The sequence below is a fragment of the Balaenoptera acutorostrata genome, chromosome 19 (genome assembly GCF_949987535.1).
Source record: "Balaenoptera acutorostrata chromosome 19, mBalAcu1.1, whole genome shotgun sequence".
NCBI classification, from domain to species: domain Eukaryota; kingdom Metazoa; phylum Chordata; class Mammalia; order Artiodactyla; family Balaenopteridae; genus Balaenoptera; species Balaenoptera acutorostrata.
In genome coordinates this window covers 32,322,821-32,337,691 of record NC_080082.1, presented here as the reverse complement: position 1 = coordinate 32,337,691, position 14,871 = coordinate 32,322,821, and the positions used below count along the sequence as shown (strand labels likewise).

The 14,871-nt window shown below is 46.7% G+C and overlaps 1 protein-coding gene across 2 annotated transcripts in view; it reads right to left on the bottom strand.

Moving 5' to 3' along the window:
- Positions 1-11,553, bottom strand: part of TOX3 (TOX high mobility group box family member 3) — a 108,645-nt gene extending 97,092 nt beyond the window's left edge. For both annotated transcript variants that reach the window (XM_057535087.1, XM_057535088.1), the window contains exon 1: positions 11,008-11,553. In XM_057535087.1, the coding sequence (XP_057391070.1) occupies positions 11,008-11,094 (87 nt within the window). In that variant the 5' untranslated portion in view covers positions 11,095-11,553. The remainder of the gene's footprint in view (positions 1-11,007) is intronic.
- Positions 11,554-14,871: the final 3,318 nt, after the last annotated feature.

The following is a 14,871-nucleotide window of genomic DNA, read 5'->3' as shown; positions in this document are numbered from 1 at the left end:
ATAAACAGATAAACAGAAGGACCCAAGTACACTCAGAGCTTTCGTTTTTAGTAAGGAAAATGGACACAGTGTTCAGTTACCCTAAAGTTGAGAAATGAGGCTGACCAAAGGCTGACACAGCCTACACAGCAAAAGGAGAGGGGGCTGAGGAAGCTGCCGTGTCTTTGCAGTCGAGGTTGCATGGTCAAGGGTAAAAGAAAGGGGCCAGAGAGTTAAGTGAGGAGAAAGGGCGCAAAGAACTGCAGGTTTCTGGGGAAGAAGATTTGGTGAATGTGTGGATACGATGAGTCACAGGTAATCTGGGTTTGATCAAAAAGGAAACGCATCAGTTGAAAAACAATCTAGTTTTAAAAAACGCAACTGAAGATTGACTCGTGCGCGAAACTCTATTACCCAGAGTTAGGACTTGAGAAATGGTGGTGTAAAAATTCAAGAGGTATTTTGAAAAGAAGAGAAATTTGGGCTTAAAATATAGGTAATCAATTAATATTAGGACATCGGATTTGCAGTTCCTACAAAGACGCAGATCAATCGCTGGGTATTTTAAGCATGCCCAAAATAAAACCCCAAAGCTGAAGAAAGGATTGAAAAGATAGCACAGTGTATCTCTTTCACCAAAAGAGGACCCTCCAAGGAGCAAATAAAACCTAAAATATTGAATGAAGTTTAGCAAAATACAATATTACAGTTTGTACACAAAATCTCCAACTTTGAGGTACCCGAAAGGGTTCCTTGGACCTCACCCATCACTCACTCATAGGCACTCACCCCTGCTTCTGCAGTAACTGAGTGTTCCCTGGGCACGAGGCCAGCCACAACCTGCAAGTCACAGGTGTGGCCGTGTGTCTCAGTTCTGGCCAGTGAGAAATAAGCAAGTGTCCTGTGGCAGCCTCTGGAGACCTCCCTTGACCACATTTCCTTCCTGCCGGTTGGACCACGATGATGACCGGCACTCTACCTTGGACCATAAGGACAAGGGTCACATGAAAGTTACAGACAGCTTGGGTCCCAGCTGTCTATGAAGCCCACATAACAGCCCAGTACTACTTACCTCTGGTCTTCATTAGGGACAAGAGAAAATCTATCTCATTTAAGCCACTGCTGCTCAAGTGGTTTGGGGGGTGTTTCTGTTTGTTTTGTTTTGTTTTTATTTGGCTGCACTGCACAGCTTGTGGGATTTCAGTTCCCCGACCAGGGATGGAACCCGGGCCCTCGGCAGTGAGAGTGCGGAGCCCTAACCACTGGACCACCAGGGAATTCCCTCAAGTTATTTTTCTGTTACTTGCAGATGAACCCTAACTAACGGCCCTTTCTTTGCCTGCATTGAAGTTTCCCCTTCCTGGACCATTTCTGGAACACTTTCACCAAACCAACCATTGGCTTCTGCCTAGAACATCTCCCTATGTACACACATTCACACACACACACACACGCACATGAACTTCATGAACACTCACATATGCACACCTGCTCTCCTACCAAACTAGAGGTCTCCTGAAGGCAGACCACATCTAATCTCAGCCCCTCACAAGAAGTGCATTCCTAATAAATGCTTGGTAAATAACAATGATGACATTTGCATTAAATAAGCACAGGCTATTTCTGGTTTCCACAAAGAATAAGAAACATGGACAACTCAGATCCTCAAAAATCGTCAAAATCGTCAAGCATTTAGCAGTTTAAATGGACTTTTTTTTTTTTTTTTTTTTTACTACCTCACGCCGACTTCCCTTTGCTGTGACATCAGCGTTTTGCTCTCCCTCTGAGGATCCATTGCTCCCGACTCTTGGCCTATGTGGTTTCCGTGGGGCTGCCAGTATGCGCCCCTGATCCTGAGATGGGTATGTGATGTTGGGCCTGGGCACGTGACCCAAGTGTGTCCAATGAGACTCAGTGCAGAGGAGGTACAGAAACAAGCAGGGAAGAGAATCTCCCCTTCTTGGGGAAGCTGAGCCGTGCAGGTGTGACTTGGAGCTGCTACTGAACATCTTCCCACCACCCAAGTATAACCTGACTGAGAAAGAAGCCGAACAGATGAAAACAGAACTAATATAAAGGAGTCTTGACGGCATCCCTTTGTAACACCTGGATCCAGCTATGCCTGAAGCAAAACTTACAACCCCTTTTCTATTTAACTCAGTTTGAGGACTTTTCCCCCCTTGGAGTCCAAAGAATTTTTACTTATACAACCGTTTAACCACTTCTCCATTAAACACTGCTGTTAGAATTTTTTGAGTAAGCCAAATAATGAGTTGAGTTTCTCCCTGGAGACAGGCATAAAGGAGTAGCAAAACAGATCTACTAGTACGCTTTATGAGTACTCAATAGTTCTAAATTTAACTCATCCTTTTTTCGAGAAAAACCAACTTCCAACCAAACATACATATTTCATAAAAGTGTTCTAGCCAGGTCAGCATTTGAGACTTCTCCTTCCTATACCTAGAAGATTTTTAAAAGAGAGTGAAAAAATTTTGTTATTCTGCAGCACACCAAAATCCCCTGCTCATTACAAATTAGCTGTAGAAATTGCTGGAAAAATCTCACAATATAGTACAGTTACACTACATCAATTTAAAATATTTTGAAAACTCACTTCCATTACAATATTTAATATAATTCTTCTATATAAACAATTTATAGTCAACATAGAAAAGGCCACATTAAACTTGCAAGATATGGAATAGAAGGGCCCACCTTAAAATCTATCTCCTCCAAAAGAACAAATCTATATCATTCAAATATGTATTTAGAGTGAAATCCAAATACTTCTTGATATTGGCCAATTTCTTTAACTTATGGATTATCAAGACATGACAAGTATTCTTTTATAAACAAAGTAAAATTAAATTAAGATTAAAGATAGAATGTTAGTCATACAAGAAGGGCCATTTTCCAATGGCTAATGTGTTTTACACCAGAGTGGAACATATCTAAAAGAACATGGCCTCCCAAAGGAAGGGATTAGGATACAAACCTAGGAAACAAAGAAAATAAAATGACCTACTACAAAGAGAGAAGATAAAACCTGTCAGAAGCTCATGCAGACCTTGAATAAAAGCCTCCACTCCTTTTATTTTAATAGGGTTTTTTTAAAGAGTGCTGAATCCACCTTTAAAATACACTGAATTTATAAGCATACTTAGCAGAAATCCTGTCCTTCCTTATTAACCACACTCAAAACAGATTCCCCAAGATACTTATGACATCACGAACATGTCACAAAATGCAGTTTGAAGTTGCATCTCTTACACACAAAAAAAACACATGAAATGTTTCAATTCATAAATGGCTGACGTGGTTGTAAAGTATGGTATTGCAAATTTTGCATTATTCCCACTTGATGATAGCCATTTAAGACTGTTTCTTTCCAAATAACTGTTAAGATAGAAAAGATATATCATCTCACACACACACACACACACACACACACACACACACACTCCTTTTTTATACCATCCTTGTTATGGTACAGTAAGATTTCCAAATTTTCTGAGTTTCACGTGTTACGTCCTAAAATACTGCCTCCCTAACTGGGAAGTTGGATTACCAAACACCGCACCAGCCAACCCTCAAGACCAAGGATGCGTCCTTGCCACCCCGTCTCCTTACTCTTAGAGAAGTCACTTCTGTTTCCAGCGCTTTATCACTTACAGGAAGCCCCCGACTTTGGTTCTCCAACCCTGAGCTCTCTCTCTGAGTTCCAAGGCACGGGTAGGTTCCAGGGCACCTACTTGACATCTCTGTGGGAATGTTCCATGCAAATATCCCATATCAGCGTTATCTTTCCTTCAACCCCAGCTTCTCCTCTGGCCTCTCTGCTTCTGTTTGAAGTCCTAACATTCATTCAGGTCCCCAGTTCAAACACCCTGAGTCGTCTCCACCTCCTCTTTCTCCTTCTTAAGCTACAGAGATGCTCTGTTCGGTGCCCTCCTCTCCTTCACATCCATATTCACATCTCCTTAGTTCAAATCCTTCTCGCACCTTTATCTCGACTGGCTAGTGGCGTCCTCCCTGGTCCCCCCCGTCCGCCACCTCCTGTCGGGCCCCACGCTAATCTAGTCAAAAAGTCAGATTCATCTTCACAAAATTCAACCCCAACCACGTGCTAGCCCACTCAAAATTCTTCAAACGTGCTCAGCAGCAGACATGGGTGTCCTTCCAACAGCCTCCTTCCTTGCTAACAGAGCGTAACATCAATTATGCTCATGTGACAAGTGTCCAGCCCCAGGGGCTGACATGGGATTGGTCTACGCTGATCACAGCAATCCCCTTCTTCTTTGCCAATGACTGGCCTAGGGTGGGCATGTGATCCATTTCTGAACAGTAAGACGAAAGAGTCTAGTGGAACTGTTTCCAAGAAAGCTATTCTTTCTTAATAAGAGATGTGTAGAAAGAGAAAGTGCTCATTTACTACCACTGCCACCCACACCACTACCCTGCTTCTCATTTCGCATGCTATCGTGTGAGGATGTGACACCTAGAGCTACAGCAGCCAACCTGTGACCATGAGGAGAATGTTGAAATTCCAAGGATGGCAGAATAAAGAGAAAAGTAAAGGGGGTCCTTGAAGACATGATTGAACCATCCAAAACAGCCTGAAATGGCCTACCTAAAGACTTACTAGTAAACAAATGTCCTTAGGGTTTATGCACTGTTTGTTGTTCATTCTGTTACCTGCAGCCCAAAGCATTCTAGCTGATAAACTTACAAAGAACAAACTAATTCCCTTACCACTGAAGGCCCTCTGTGCCAAGCTACTCACAGCGTGACATCATCACCTGAGAGCCCCACCCCAGACCTATGATTCAGAAACTCTAGAGGTAAAGTCCAATGGTCTGTGTTACAAAAAGCACTCTGGGTATTACGCATGTATGCTAAAGTTTGAGGAGCACGGCTCTATAACATGATCACAAATTATTCTTTTCCATTTCATCCACTATCCTACATACTGCAAGGAACACTGGGTCTGTATTTCTCCGATGACAGTGACCTCATTTCACTAGGTCTGAGCATCATTTGATGTTTCCTTAATTTCATCTCTTTCTAATCAAAGTTTTCAAACTCGAAGCCTCCTGGGACCTGAGAGGTATACAGAGGGCTAAGTATGAGGAAGAGGGAGTGGAGAGGACCACGGTGAACTGTGGAGGACATAGCCATCTGAATCAGGGCAACTGGCAGATGATGCCATGCAAGGGTACAGGTCCAGTATTTATGATGAAAGAAAAACTGGAAATCCAGATTTATATGCAAAGATTTTTAGAAACAGACAACTAATTTATTTTTTTAAATACTGGTGCAAAGTAAACAAAACAAGTCCTCAAGTGGATTCAGTGTCCCCCTGACAGTTTGTGACCTGGAGTAGATAGTTCTTGAAATAACCACACATACTTTGAATGCTGTGGCCATGTACAACCACTGACTTCACCTGAAATGACTAAAATTAACATTCTTTGGCTAACTGTATATTAGGCTTCACTGAGCACAGGGTTCTCATCAATATTCCACTGGCTGACGTGGCAAAATGGGGAGTTTCTGGACCTCAAGTTTGTGTCAGCAGGACTGCTTTATCCGTTAGTCACCATAGACGGGACACCTACAGCTATAAGCTTCTCAGGAGCCTACAGAAATGTTTAAAATGTAGAAAAAAGTAATTGGCCACACAGCACAGAAGCAAGCGTGCGTGCACGCACACACACACGCTACAAAATTAAAACTAATAGATGCTCAATTAAATGCCTACAAAATACAAACATAAGCCACCTAATCAACATCAACTCAGATATGGTACCATGTCATATTGTATTAAATGCAGGATGTGGAGGGGACCCCAGATCAATAGGGCTTAGGAATTGCCAAGGGCCTCAAAAGGCCCTGAGTGCCAACCAGGAACCAACCATTCTGTCCTAGGTCTTGTCTTCTTTATAGCAATCACAAACTTCGTACCCAGTTTTACTGCCCCTGGACGTTGCTCACTTCAGGATCCTCAGCCTAAAACAAAGTTTCCAACCATAGCTGCGTGTTGGAATCACCTAGGGAGCTTTTAAACACACTGCTGCCTGGATCCCATCCCCAGAGATTCTTACTGAACTAGTCTGGGGTAAGGCTGAGCTTGAGTATCTTCTACAAGCCTTCTCCTACCCAACCATGGCTGAAGCCAGGGCTGAGACCCCACTGTTCTAGAAGCATTTCCAGAAACATTCTCTGAGATAGTCATCTTTCCAGTTAGGCCATCTTGATTTTCTTTCTACTGCCTTGGCCTGGAACAAAGGAAGATCACGGTACCGTCAGTGGACTGATTATCTAGAACAGGGGTTGGCAACCTTTTTCTATAAATAATAAATGTTTTAGGCTTTGCAAGCCATGCAGTCTCTGTCACAATGACTCAACTCCACCACTGTGGCATGAAAGCAGCCCCAGACAAGATGTAAACAAATGAGTGGGGCTGTGTTCCAATTAAAGTTTACTTATGGACACAAAAGTCAATTTCATGTAGTTTTCACAGTCACGAAATATTATTCTTCTTTCGAATTCTTTCAACAGTTTAAAAACCAACCTTAACTTGCAGACCATGACCTGTGGGCTGCAGTTTGCCAACTCCTGACCTAGAATGACTATTCCATTGGCTTGAGACCATAAAACTAATGAATGATAGAATCCAAATTATTAGATTAGAACTACACTGAAAGTGGTTAAATTATACCTCCTCCACTCACTCAACTGAATTAGCCACATAGTCGAACACTGTAGTAGAACTGCCCACATAGTTGAACGTAAACTAGAAATGATTTATTTAAAAATGATTTTTGAATCCTCATCTGCATATGAGTTTGTTAAGACAAAAGTTGCAAAGGAGCAGTACACAGGCATGCTTTGAGGGTCCCACATAACGATTTCAAGTATTTGTTAATTTGCAGCCAATACTTAAAATTCAGGATATTTCCCATAAAAACCCAGATTATCATTTTCTTGAAAAAAAAGAATTGCAGAATGTAGAGATACTGGGTCAAATGTTGGCATGGCAACAATCTACTAATGCTGAGCAAGGCTCCCCCTTTAAATGGGGCACGTTCTCCACTTGACCACAACCTCTAGCTTCATGAAGGTTAACTGGCTGTCCCTACAGACAGAGTTTATGATCCTTGCTCTAAGGTCCCTAGAAAAACCTTTTATTTCTTTCACAATGTGGTTTCCACATCTTGGTTAAACACCTGACATGGAAATCTCTCAATCTGCTCTCAAAATTCAACACCCCCATACTCCGGACCCTAGAAAAAATCATGAGTTCTCATGCTAGTGCAAGATATCAACTAAAGGAGAGTTTCAATCAAATCCCCCTCCCCTCTCAATATGTTCTCAACTTGAACCATGGTCTCCAATAAGATAGACCAATGACAAACCACCCTTCAGGTCCTCTTATTCTTCAAGCTAGCCAAGGTAGAGGCCCATGAGGTGGAGGGAAAGTGCTCACATCAGAACATCTTAATTAAGCAGAGTGATAAATAACACATATAATAATTAGAAAGAAATGTTTGGGACAGATGGAGTTACAACAGCATAGGACTATTCTACATAGGGTAAGAAGTCAACAGCCATATTTTGAAAGGGGGTGGGGAAGCCCTAAGAGTATGCAGAAAAGCTAGTAACTAGAGTTTAGTCTAAACTCATTATTAACCCAATGCGTGATTTTACCTTGCTTACACCTACATTAAATGTAACAGTGTATTTGGCGGGGGGGTGAGGAGGGCAGACTTCTGACCACTACATGCCGATTGATATGTTGCATATTATCTTCTTACTGGTGAAGACAAATTGAACCCAGGAAAAGAAAAGTTCCAGATATATAGACAATGGGTCACTAATTCACTTGAATAACATAAGGCTTTTTTTAAAAAAAAGATATAGGTGTTAGTTTAATTTGTTAGCTGCATCAGAAAAAGAAATGTTCAAACAGTAGATTTTCCACTTGAAATTAAAATGGAAATTAGCCCTGAGGAAATAGAGATGACTTTAAGTTTATACATCAGTGGCTGGTTCATGAATTATTAACTGATTTTAATGATCCTGGCTATATTTTATTTGAAGTTATTCTCCTACTTGCAATGACTTTTGAACCCTCAAAACTCTTTCATCCATTCTCCATAGACAGAGTACACACTTTCATGAGCGCTGACATTTAAAAAGGATCCATATACTCACAGAATGTGAAGATAATACACATGCATATAAGTTATACAAAGGACTCGGGTCATTTGTTAAAGAGAGAAATGAATGAAACCCTATTATTCACGGTTTGTAAATAAATTTAACGATAAGCGCTAACTTTTCCCTTGTTAAGCCTGGAGCGGAGGGTTCTGTATTTCTTCTAAAGTTTCCCAGATGGTCGTTAAAACAAGAAAGGGCAGAAACAGACTTTCTTTGAAAGCCATCACTTCCCATCCGGAAAGATAACGCACATGATCAAAAGTTAAGTCTTAAAAGATTAATGATTACAGGTGTTTTCAAATAAGATACATGCATGTCTTCATACGCTGGTTTTTACATTTTCAATATAAATCTATATTGAATAACGTCACTTCAGACACACAAGTTAGCTATGAAATGAAATGCTATAAACCTTTAACTAGCACTTGCTGTTTTATACCCGTGAAGTTAATACTACTTCTTCTACTGCATTCTCCCCATAAGGAAAAATTACGGGGAGTAAGGTTGGGTTTTTCACTTCTGAGATTAAGAGTAGGAAAATACAGTATCGTGGCTCAATTTAAAGATTATTGTATTTTTATCTGCAAGGAATGAAATGTGAACATCCCTTAAAATAAGTACAATCTGATTTCTACCAATATTAAGCACTAACTTTCATAAGTTGGGTACACAGAGCACTTAAGACGACAGATTGCTGAATAACTAAGAAACCGAGTTATTTCAGGCGAATCGCTGCATTAGGAAAATATGACAGCAATCCAACTTGCCTCCTCACTCCTGAAATTGAACAAGCATCTCAATAAATATTGTCTGTTTTTAAGCCATCTAGACGCTCTCAGAAGTAAATGTTCTGAGTTTAAATTGACTCGAAATAGCCTTTCTCAAAAAATAAAAAGAGACACACACAAAACACCCACAATTTCCTCTGGTCCCTTGAAGTACCCTTGGGATCCTAGTGAACAGAGAGATTTGCCACGCATTGCAGTGACTGGATTAGTACAAAAGGTTTCTGTTTTGGTGTCATTCGAGTGTTGCTGATCTTAAATCAGAGAAAGAAGTAGTTACATTAGGCAAGGTATTGGCTTCCAAAAATAAGAGCATGCCCAGCTATACAAGGCTTGAATACACAAGGCTAAGTTGTAAGGAGATAAATAATACCCCACTGGAACAATTAGGTGGATTCTCAGAAACACTACATACATAATTAGGCTGCCTAAGTCCCTAACTGAGCATACATGGGAGACTTTTTAAAGCATTTAATAACCTGAGTAAATCCAAAATCAGAGGGCCGAAACTAAACCTTAACTCTGGCTACAGGGATAGGCCTTTTCTTGCTTCTCTTTCAATGCTAAATGTATCACTCTAGGAATTTTGAGAGCATGAACGCCCACCATCACCAAAGGGTTAAAACACACTGAATGATATCCCTTCCTTCTATACTTGTTGGGAGGCCCCTCCGTGCCAGGCGCAGAGCCGGGTGATGATGACACAGGGGAGAGGGGTGAGAAAGAGAGACCCTAATGGTGTTTCACAAACTTCAGCACTGGAGTTGGGAACGGAGTATAAACAAACAGAAAGGAACACGAGCCTCCATCAGCCACGGGGCACAGCAAACTGTTCCTCACGCTTAGATACAAATCCTCCTCTTCCTGCTATGTATTCATTAGTTTTGTATAGCACCTTTCTTTCTGCAGGCTCCTTATTTCCTCCTCTGTTATCCAAGCAATCATAAACAAACTGCGATTTGAAAGAAAAAGGAGGGGAGGAGGGAGGAGCAGGGGGGAAGGAGAAAGAAAAACCACATTCAAAAGGCACAGGCCATCCAGAGCACAGCTCTTTCTCTGAATATCGCCCTCGGGGTGATGTTTCCTCTAAAGCTTGGCCTTGGGGGCTTCAGGAAAGGATAGAGAACGGGAGTCCGCGCTGCACTGGCCCAAGGGCCGCGGTTCTCGCACCGACTCGCCGCTCCGAGCTGCGGCCAGCTGCCCTTCTGAGATCCACCTTTGGCCACCTGAAACGCTGGGTCCTCGAAGTTGGAACAGGGGGAGGTGAAGGAGGTGGGGTGACCCAGGGCGTGGTGTGGAGGTCTCCAACCCTGATCTCCCCGAAATGCCAAACTTACCCCTCCCCCAAAAATGAAAGATAAGAAGCCACTTGTGCTAACCAGGGAGGGGCGGGCACCTCCACTGCATGGTCCAGAGCGCCCTAGCGAGAGGGCAGCAAAGGCCACCTGCGGGGGTCCCACCTCTTCGCGGCTCCCCTCTTCCCCCATCCAGGCACGCTCAAAAGTTAGTTCCTTTCCTTCGCTAAGCGGCCCTGGGTTCAGCTCTCGGGGGCGTAGGGGAGGTGAGATGGGCTGGGGGGGGGGGGCGGCGAAGTCATCAGACCACGAGATGGGGGACTCCTGCGTTGCCCCCTTCCCCCCCAAACTCAGGGGGACTGCGATCGTGTTTACTAATAACAACAACAAAGAATCACACGCGAGTCCCCCCCTTGCAGTTGTTGGGCTGCTCTTCCCTTCTTTGGGGCAGCCAAAGAGAGTCGGCCGGGGAGGGGGGGTGGAGAGAGACAGTGGGAGGAGAGGCGGAGGGGAGAGGGGAGCGCCGGCTGAGGGACAAAAAGGGGGGTGGGAAGGGGGCAGAAAGAGTAGAGCGGGAGAGTTGGACAGAAACGAAGGCGCAAAGGGAAAGGAGCGGAGAGGGGAGAGAAAAGTGCAGCAGGCGGAGATCTGGAGCGCGGGGCGCGCCCGGGATGGGGAGGTGGCCCCCGACCCGCCGCCCCCCGGCCCCGGCCCGGCCCGGTCACCTTGCTGTAGCCGTAGTACCCCAGGCACTGCGCGAAGTCCAGGCCGGCGGGGTCCCCGGCCGCCGCGGGGTAGAATCTCACATCCATGCCGGAGCCGGGCCCGGGGCCGGGGGCCGGGACTGGGGCTCGCCGGGACCGGTGCCCGCCTCCTCGAAGCCGCTAGATCCACCGTCGGGGGCGCCCGGCCGGGGTTGTCCGGGGGGCGGCGCGCGGGACTTGGGCCGGAGGGGCGCCGCGACCGGGAGCCAGAGGAGCCCGGGAGCCGCGGCCGCCGCACACAAAGGCGCGGCCACGCGAGCCGCGGGAGAGCGGGAGGCGGCCCGGGGGACGCGCCCCGCCGGGGCACCAAGGCAGCGCTGCGCACCGGCCGGGCGCCCGGGGCGCGGGGCGCGGCGCGGGGGCCCGGGGCGGCGCGGCGAGTTCAGGTGCGCGGGGCGAGGCTGGGACGACGACGGCGGCGGCGGCGGCGGCTGGCCCCGCTCCTCCTCCTCCTCCCCGGGCGGACTGAGGAGAGGAGCCGCGGAGACAAGGGGCCCGGCCCCTCCCCTCCTTCTCCCCCTCCTGCCTCCCTCCGCCGCCGGTCCCCTCCCCGCGCCGCCGCCGCTCCGCCCCTCCCACCGCGGGCAGCTGGCGCGCCGCCCGCCCCGCCGGTGCGCTCTCGGCCCGGACCGCCTCCGGGCGCGCGGACCCCGCCCCGCCGGCCCCTGCCCCGCGCGGCCCCTCGCGGCTCACCCCGCGCCTCGCGCAGCCCTCGACCGCCCCGTCGCCCGCGCCGCGGCCTCCCCCTCTCCGGGGCCCCTCTTCTTCCCACCGCGCCCCCCTTCCCTCTCCGGTCCTCTTTGTCCCCGCTGCCTCGGAGCGCTCCTCGCTCCCCTCCTTCCCTCGGCCGCTTCGGCCAGTCCCGTGCCCGGTGTGGACCCCCGCCCCCTTTCGGACCCTCGCTGCCCTGGGCCCCCGGCCCCTGCCAGCAGCATCCACGCGCCGTCCGCTCCCTTCCCACCACCCCTCTTTCCCTCGGGTTCCACTCCTTGTCCCCATTCCTTCCTCGTGGGTCCCCCGATCCCTCTACCCCACTCCGCCTTCCCCCACGAGTGTCCCCTTCTTGGAGGCACCTAAGCCAGCAGGTAATCTGCACGATTGCCTCCGAAGAGCCGGGAGCTGGGAGCCCCGTGTACACCTGTGGTGTTTTCCAGGAGGGGTATGGGGGCCTGACCTTTCACAGGTAGGCAGACTTGAAGCTCCCCGGGTTAAGCCTCATGTCGCTTCTCTTCGTATTTTCTTTGCTCTTGTTTGTATTCGAAAGGCATTTGAGTAACTGGATCTAGGCGGATCACTCACCGCTCTCTGAGAGAAAATGTCCCTATTTTCCTAAAAGGTTCTGGGTGATTAACTTCTTCACAGTGCACTCACCCACCCCCCTCTTGATTTCTTTCTCTTTCTTTAAGCTACATCTTTCCCCCCACCCCCTTGCTTTGGGTTCATCTGACAGTTTGGCCCTCAGCCTTGGCGAAGGGAAGGGATTTGCTACCAGATGAGAACGTTAAGGAGAGGCTGTGAGATTTGCCCCCCTCCCCAATATGGTTGTCTGGTAACTACTTTAACAGGAAGGGAGAAATTTACAAATATTTTAGCTGACACTCACTCACACTTTCGTCCCTGATCACACTTTGCTGGCCCAAGGCCTGAAGTTTTTCAGACAAGCATCACAGGACTTTCTCTTCATTTCGTCTGTTCTCCAAAATAGGCACCCTGGATTGGTGACACCTTGCGTTATGTACCTTTGCCCAATATTATCGTTCTGGAACCAAGCAGGAAAAATAAACTTCAATTAGGCGAAAGTTTGTGTATTTGCTCTTCTCTTAGCAGAGTCGGGTGTTTGGAGACTGCGTGAGAGAGCGGTGTGTATTCAGGAAAGGAACAACTGCTTACGTTGTCGCTGGGTTGACTCCAATCCCCCCCCCCTCCTGAAAAAGCTTTGGTCTCCTCTCCCGAGTCTCCATTTAACGTTGACAACCCAGCGGCGCTCCCTAATGGCCCAGCGGGTTGCACAAATTGGCAGTGAGCTGAGATATTATCAGGACAACACCCCATTGAGCAGGTTCTTGAAACGCAGAAGTGGAGGCCCTTTCTCCGGGCCACTGGGCGCCTGTGGCCTTTCCACCAATCAGAGCTGGAGGTTGCAGTGGCCACCTGTTGTCTCGCAAGAGTACATCTTTTAAGTTTCACTATTAGTATTTAACAATGGCGTAGAGTGCAGCATCTGGCCACAGGCGAGGAGCAGCCTGCTGATCTGAGGTACCAAAACAGAAATTATAATTCTTTTCCGGATAGTTGTTGAAAGGAGCCCCCAAAAGGCTGGAAAGCGGAGTTTTTCTTTGCACACTCACATTCCTCACCTTCTTCTCATTCTGTCGTGCATCTGCAGCAATCTGAGCTTGATTACAGAGGATGAAGCAAAGTATAATCAAAGTTACATAGAGACTGAACCTTAAGTTGTAATCAGACCTCGAGGATCAGGAATACAGATATTCGCACTGGAAACCCCACTAGCTGCGAGACGGGGAATTGCATGTGGGCGCCTGCGTGGCATTGAACGTTGAGCTGTGGAGACTGGAAACTGAGGGGACAACCTTCTCCCAGGAGGCTCCCAGGAGGCTGGAATGCCCGGTGCTAGGGATACCACCTCCCGGCCATTGTTGTGGGGAAGGCTTGCTCTTAAAATCCCCCTCCCTGTCACAATGCAAATGTCTTGGGGAAGGAAACAATATTCGGTCAGTCAATATTTTAAGATGATGATGATTTAGGAAGTAATGTAAGCGAAAGTTCTGAGTGTAGATCTTGATTAAGGAGAGAGGAAAAAAGAAACTGATGAGTCCGAAGATACATATGTTGAGGCACTTTGAATGAAAAAAATCATTAGAACAGAAACAGTCATTTGGGAAGGCTGCGTACCGACCACGTGATTTTGCCCACAGTCGGTCTCCATGCACTCAACAGCTACTTTTTGCATGCTTCCTCTGTGCTGGACACTGTTTTAGGCACTTGTGAATGAGAAAAAGGAGCCCAAAGTGACACACATGGAAGCCTTCAAAGGAGAATTGGACCCATCACACTCCTACACACACACACACACACACACACACACACACACTCACCCACATGCATGTACACATGCCCTGTCCCATCCAGGTACCTGGAGATCCCGTCATGACATGGCTACTGCTGCTATGGGGAGAAACAATCTGACAAGCAAATTTGCATCATGGTATTTTTAAAAGAAAGCTCCAGGGAGGGGGCCAGACACGCTGCTCAAGAGCCCAAGCAGGATCACTGCTGTATCCCAAGAACCTTGGACCACGCTTGGTACTTAGGTGGTTTGCAATAAATAAATATTCATTTAAGGAAGGAAAGTGAGAAGGAAGAAAGGGGGTGGGGGGGGAGGGAGAGAGAGGGAGGGAAGAAAGACAGGTTTTTGTAGTGGAATATCCCTCCCAGGGAACCCGGTCAAGGTAAGATTTGAAAAGAGTGAACCCAACACTTCTGATCTGGAGAAGAACAAACTACCTGAGGGTTGGGAGAAGAGAGCCTTTTGCACCCTGCTGTTTTAGATCTTTTGTACACATTAAAACTAGAATTATATGTTGTTTCATTTAGAGCTGTTCTGATTAACCATTGCATTCAGAATGCCCCCCAATTATAAGGGTGCCACTGGATTTGAAGCCCATCCATTAAAAACTTTAGAATGATGCTTTTAAAAATTTAATGCAATTGTAACTGTCATGCTATTTGTCATCGTAAGGGTGTCACCTTTTTCAGGCTGTCAGCGTTTTGTTTCTGAAATGCCACAGACAAAGGCTTCCTTTG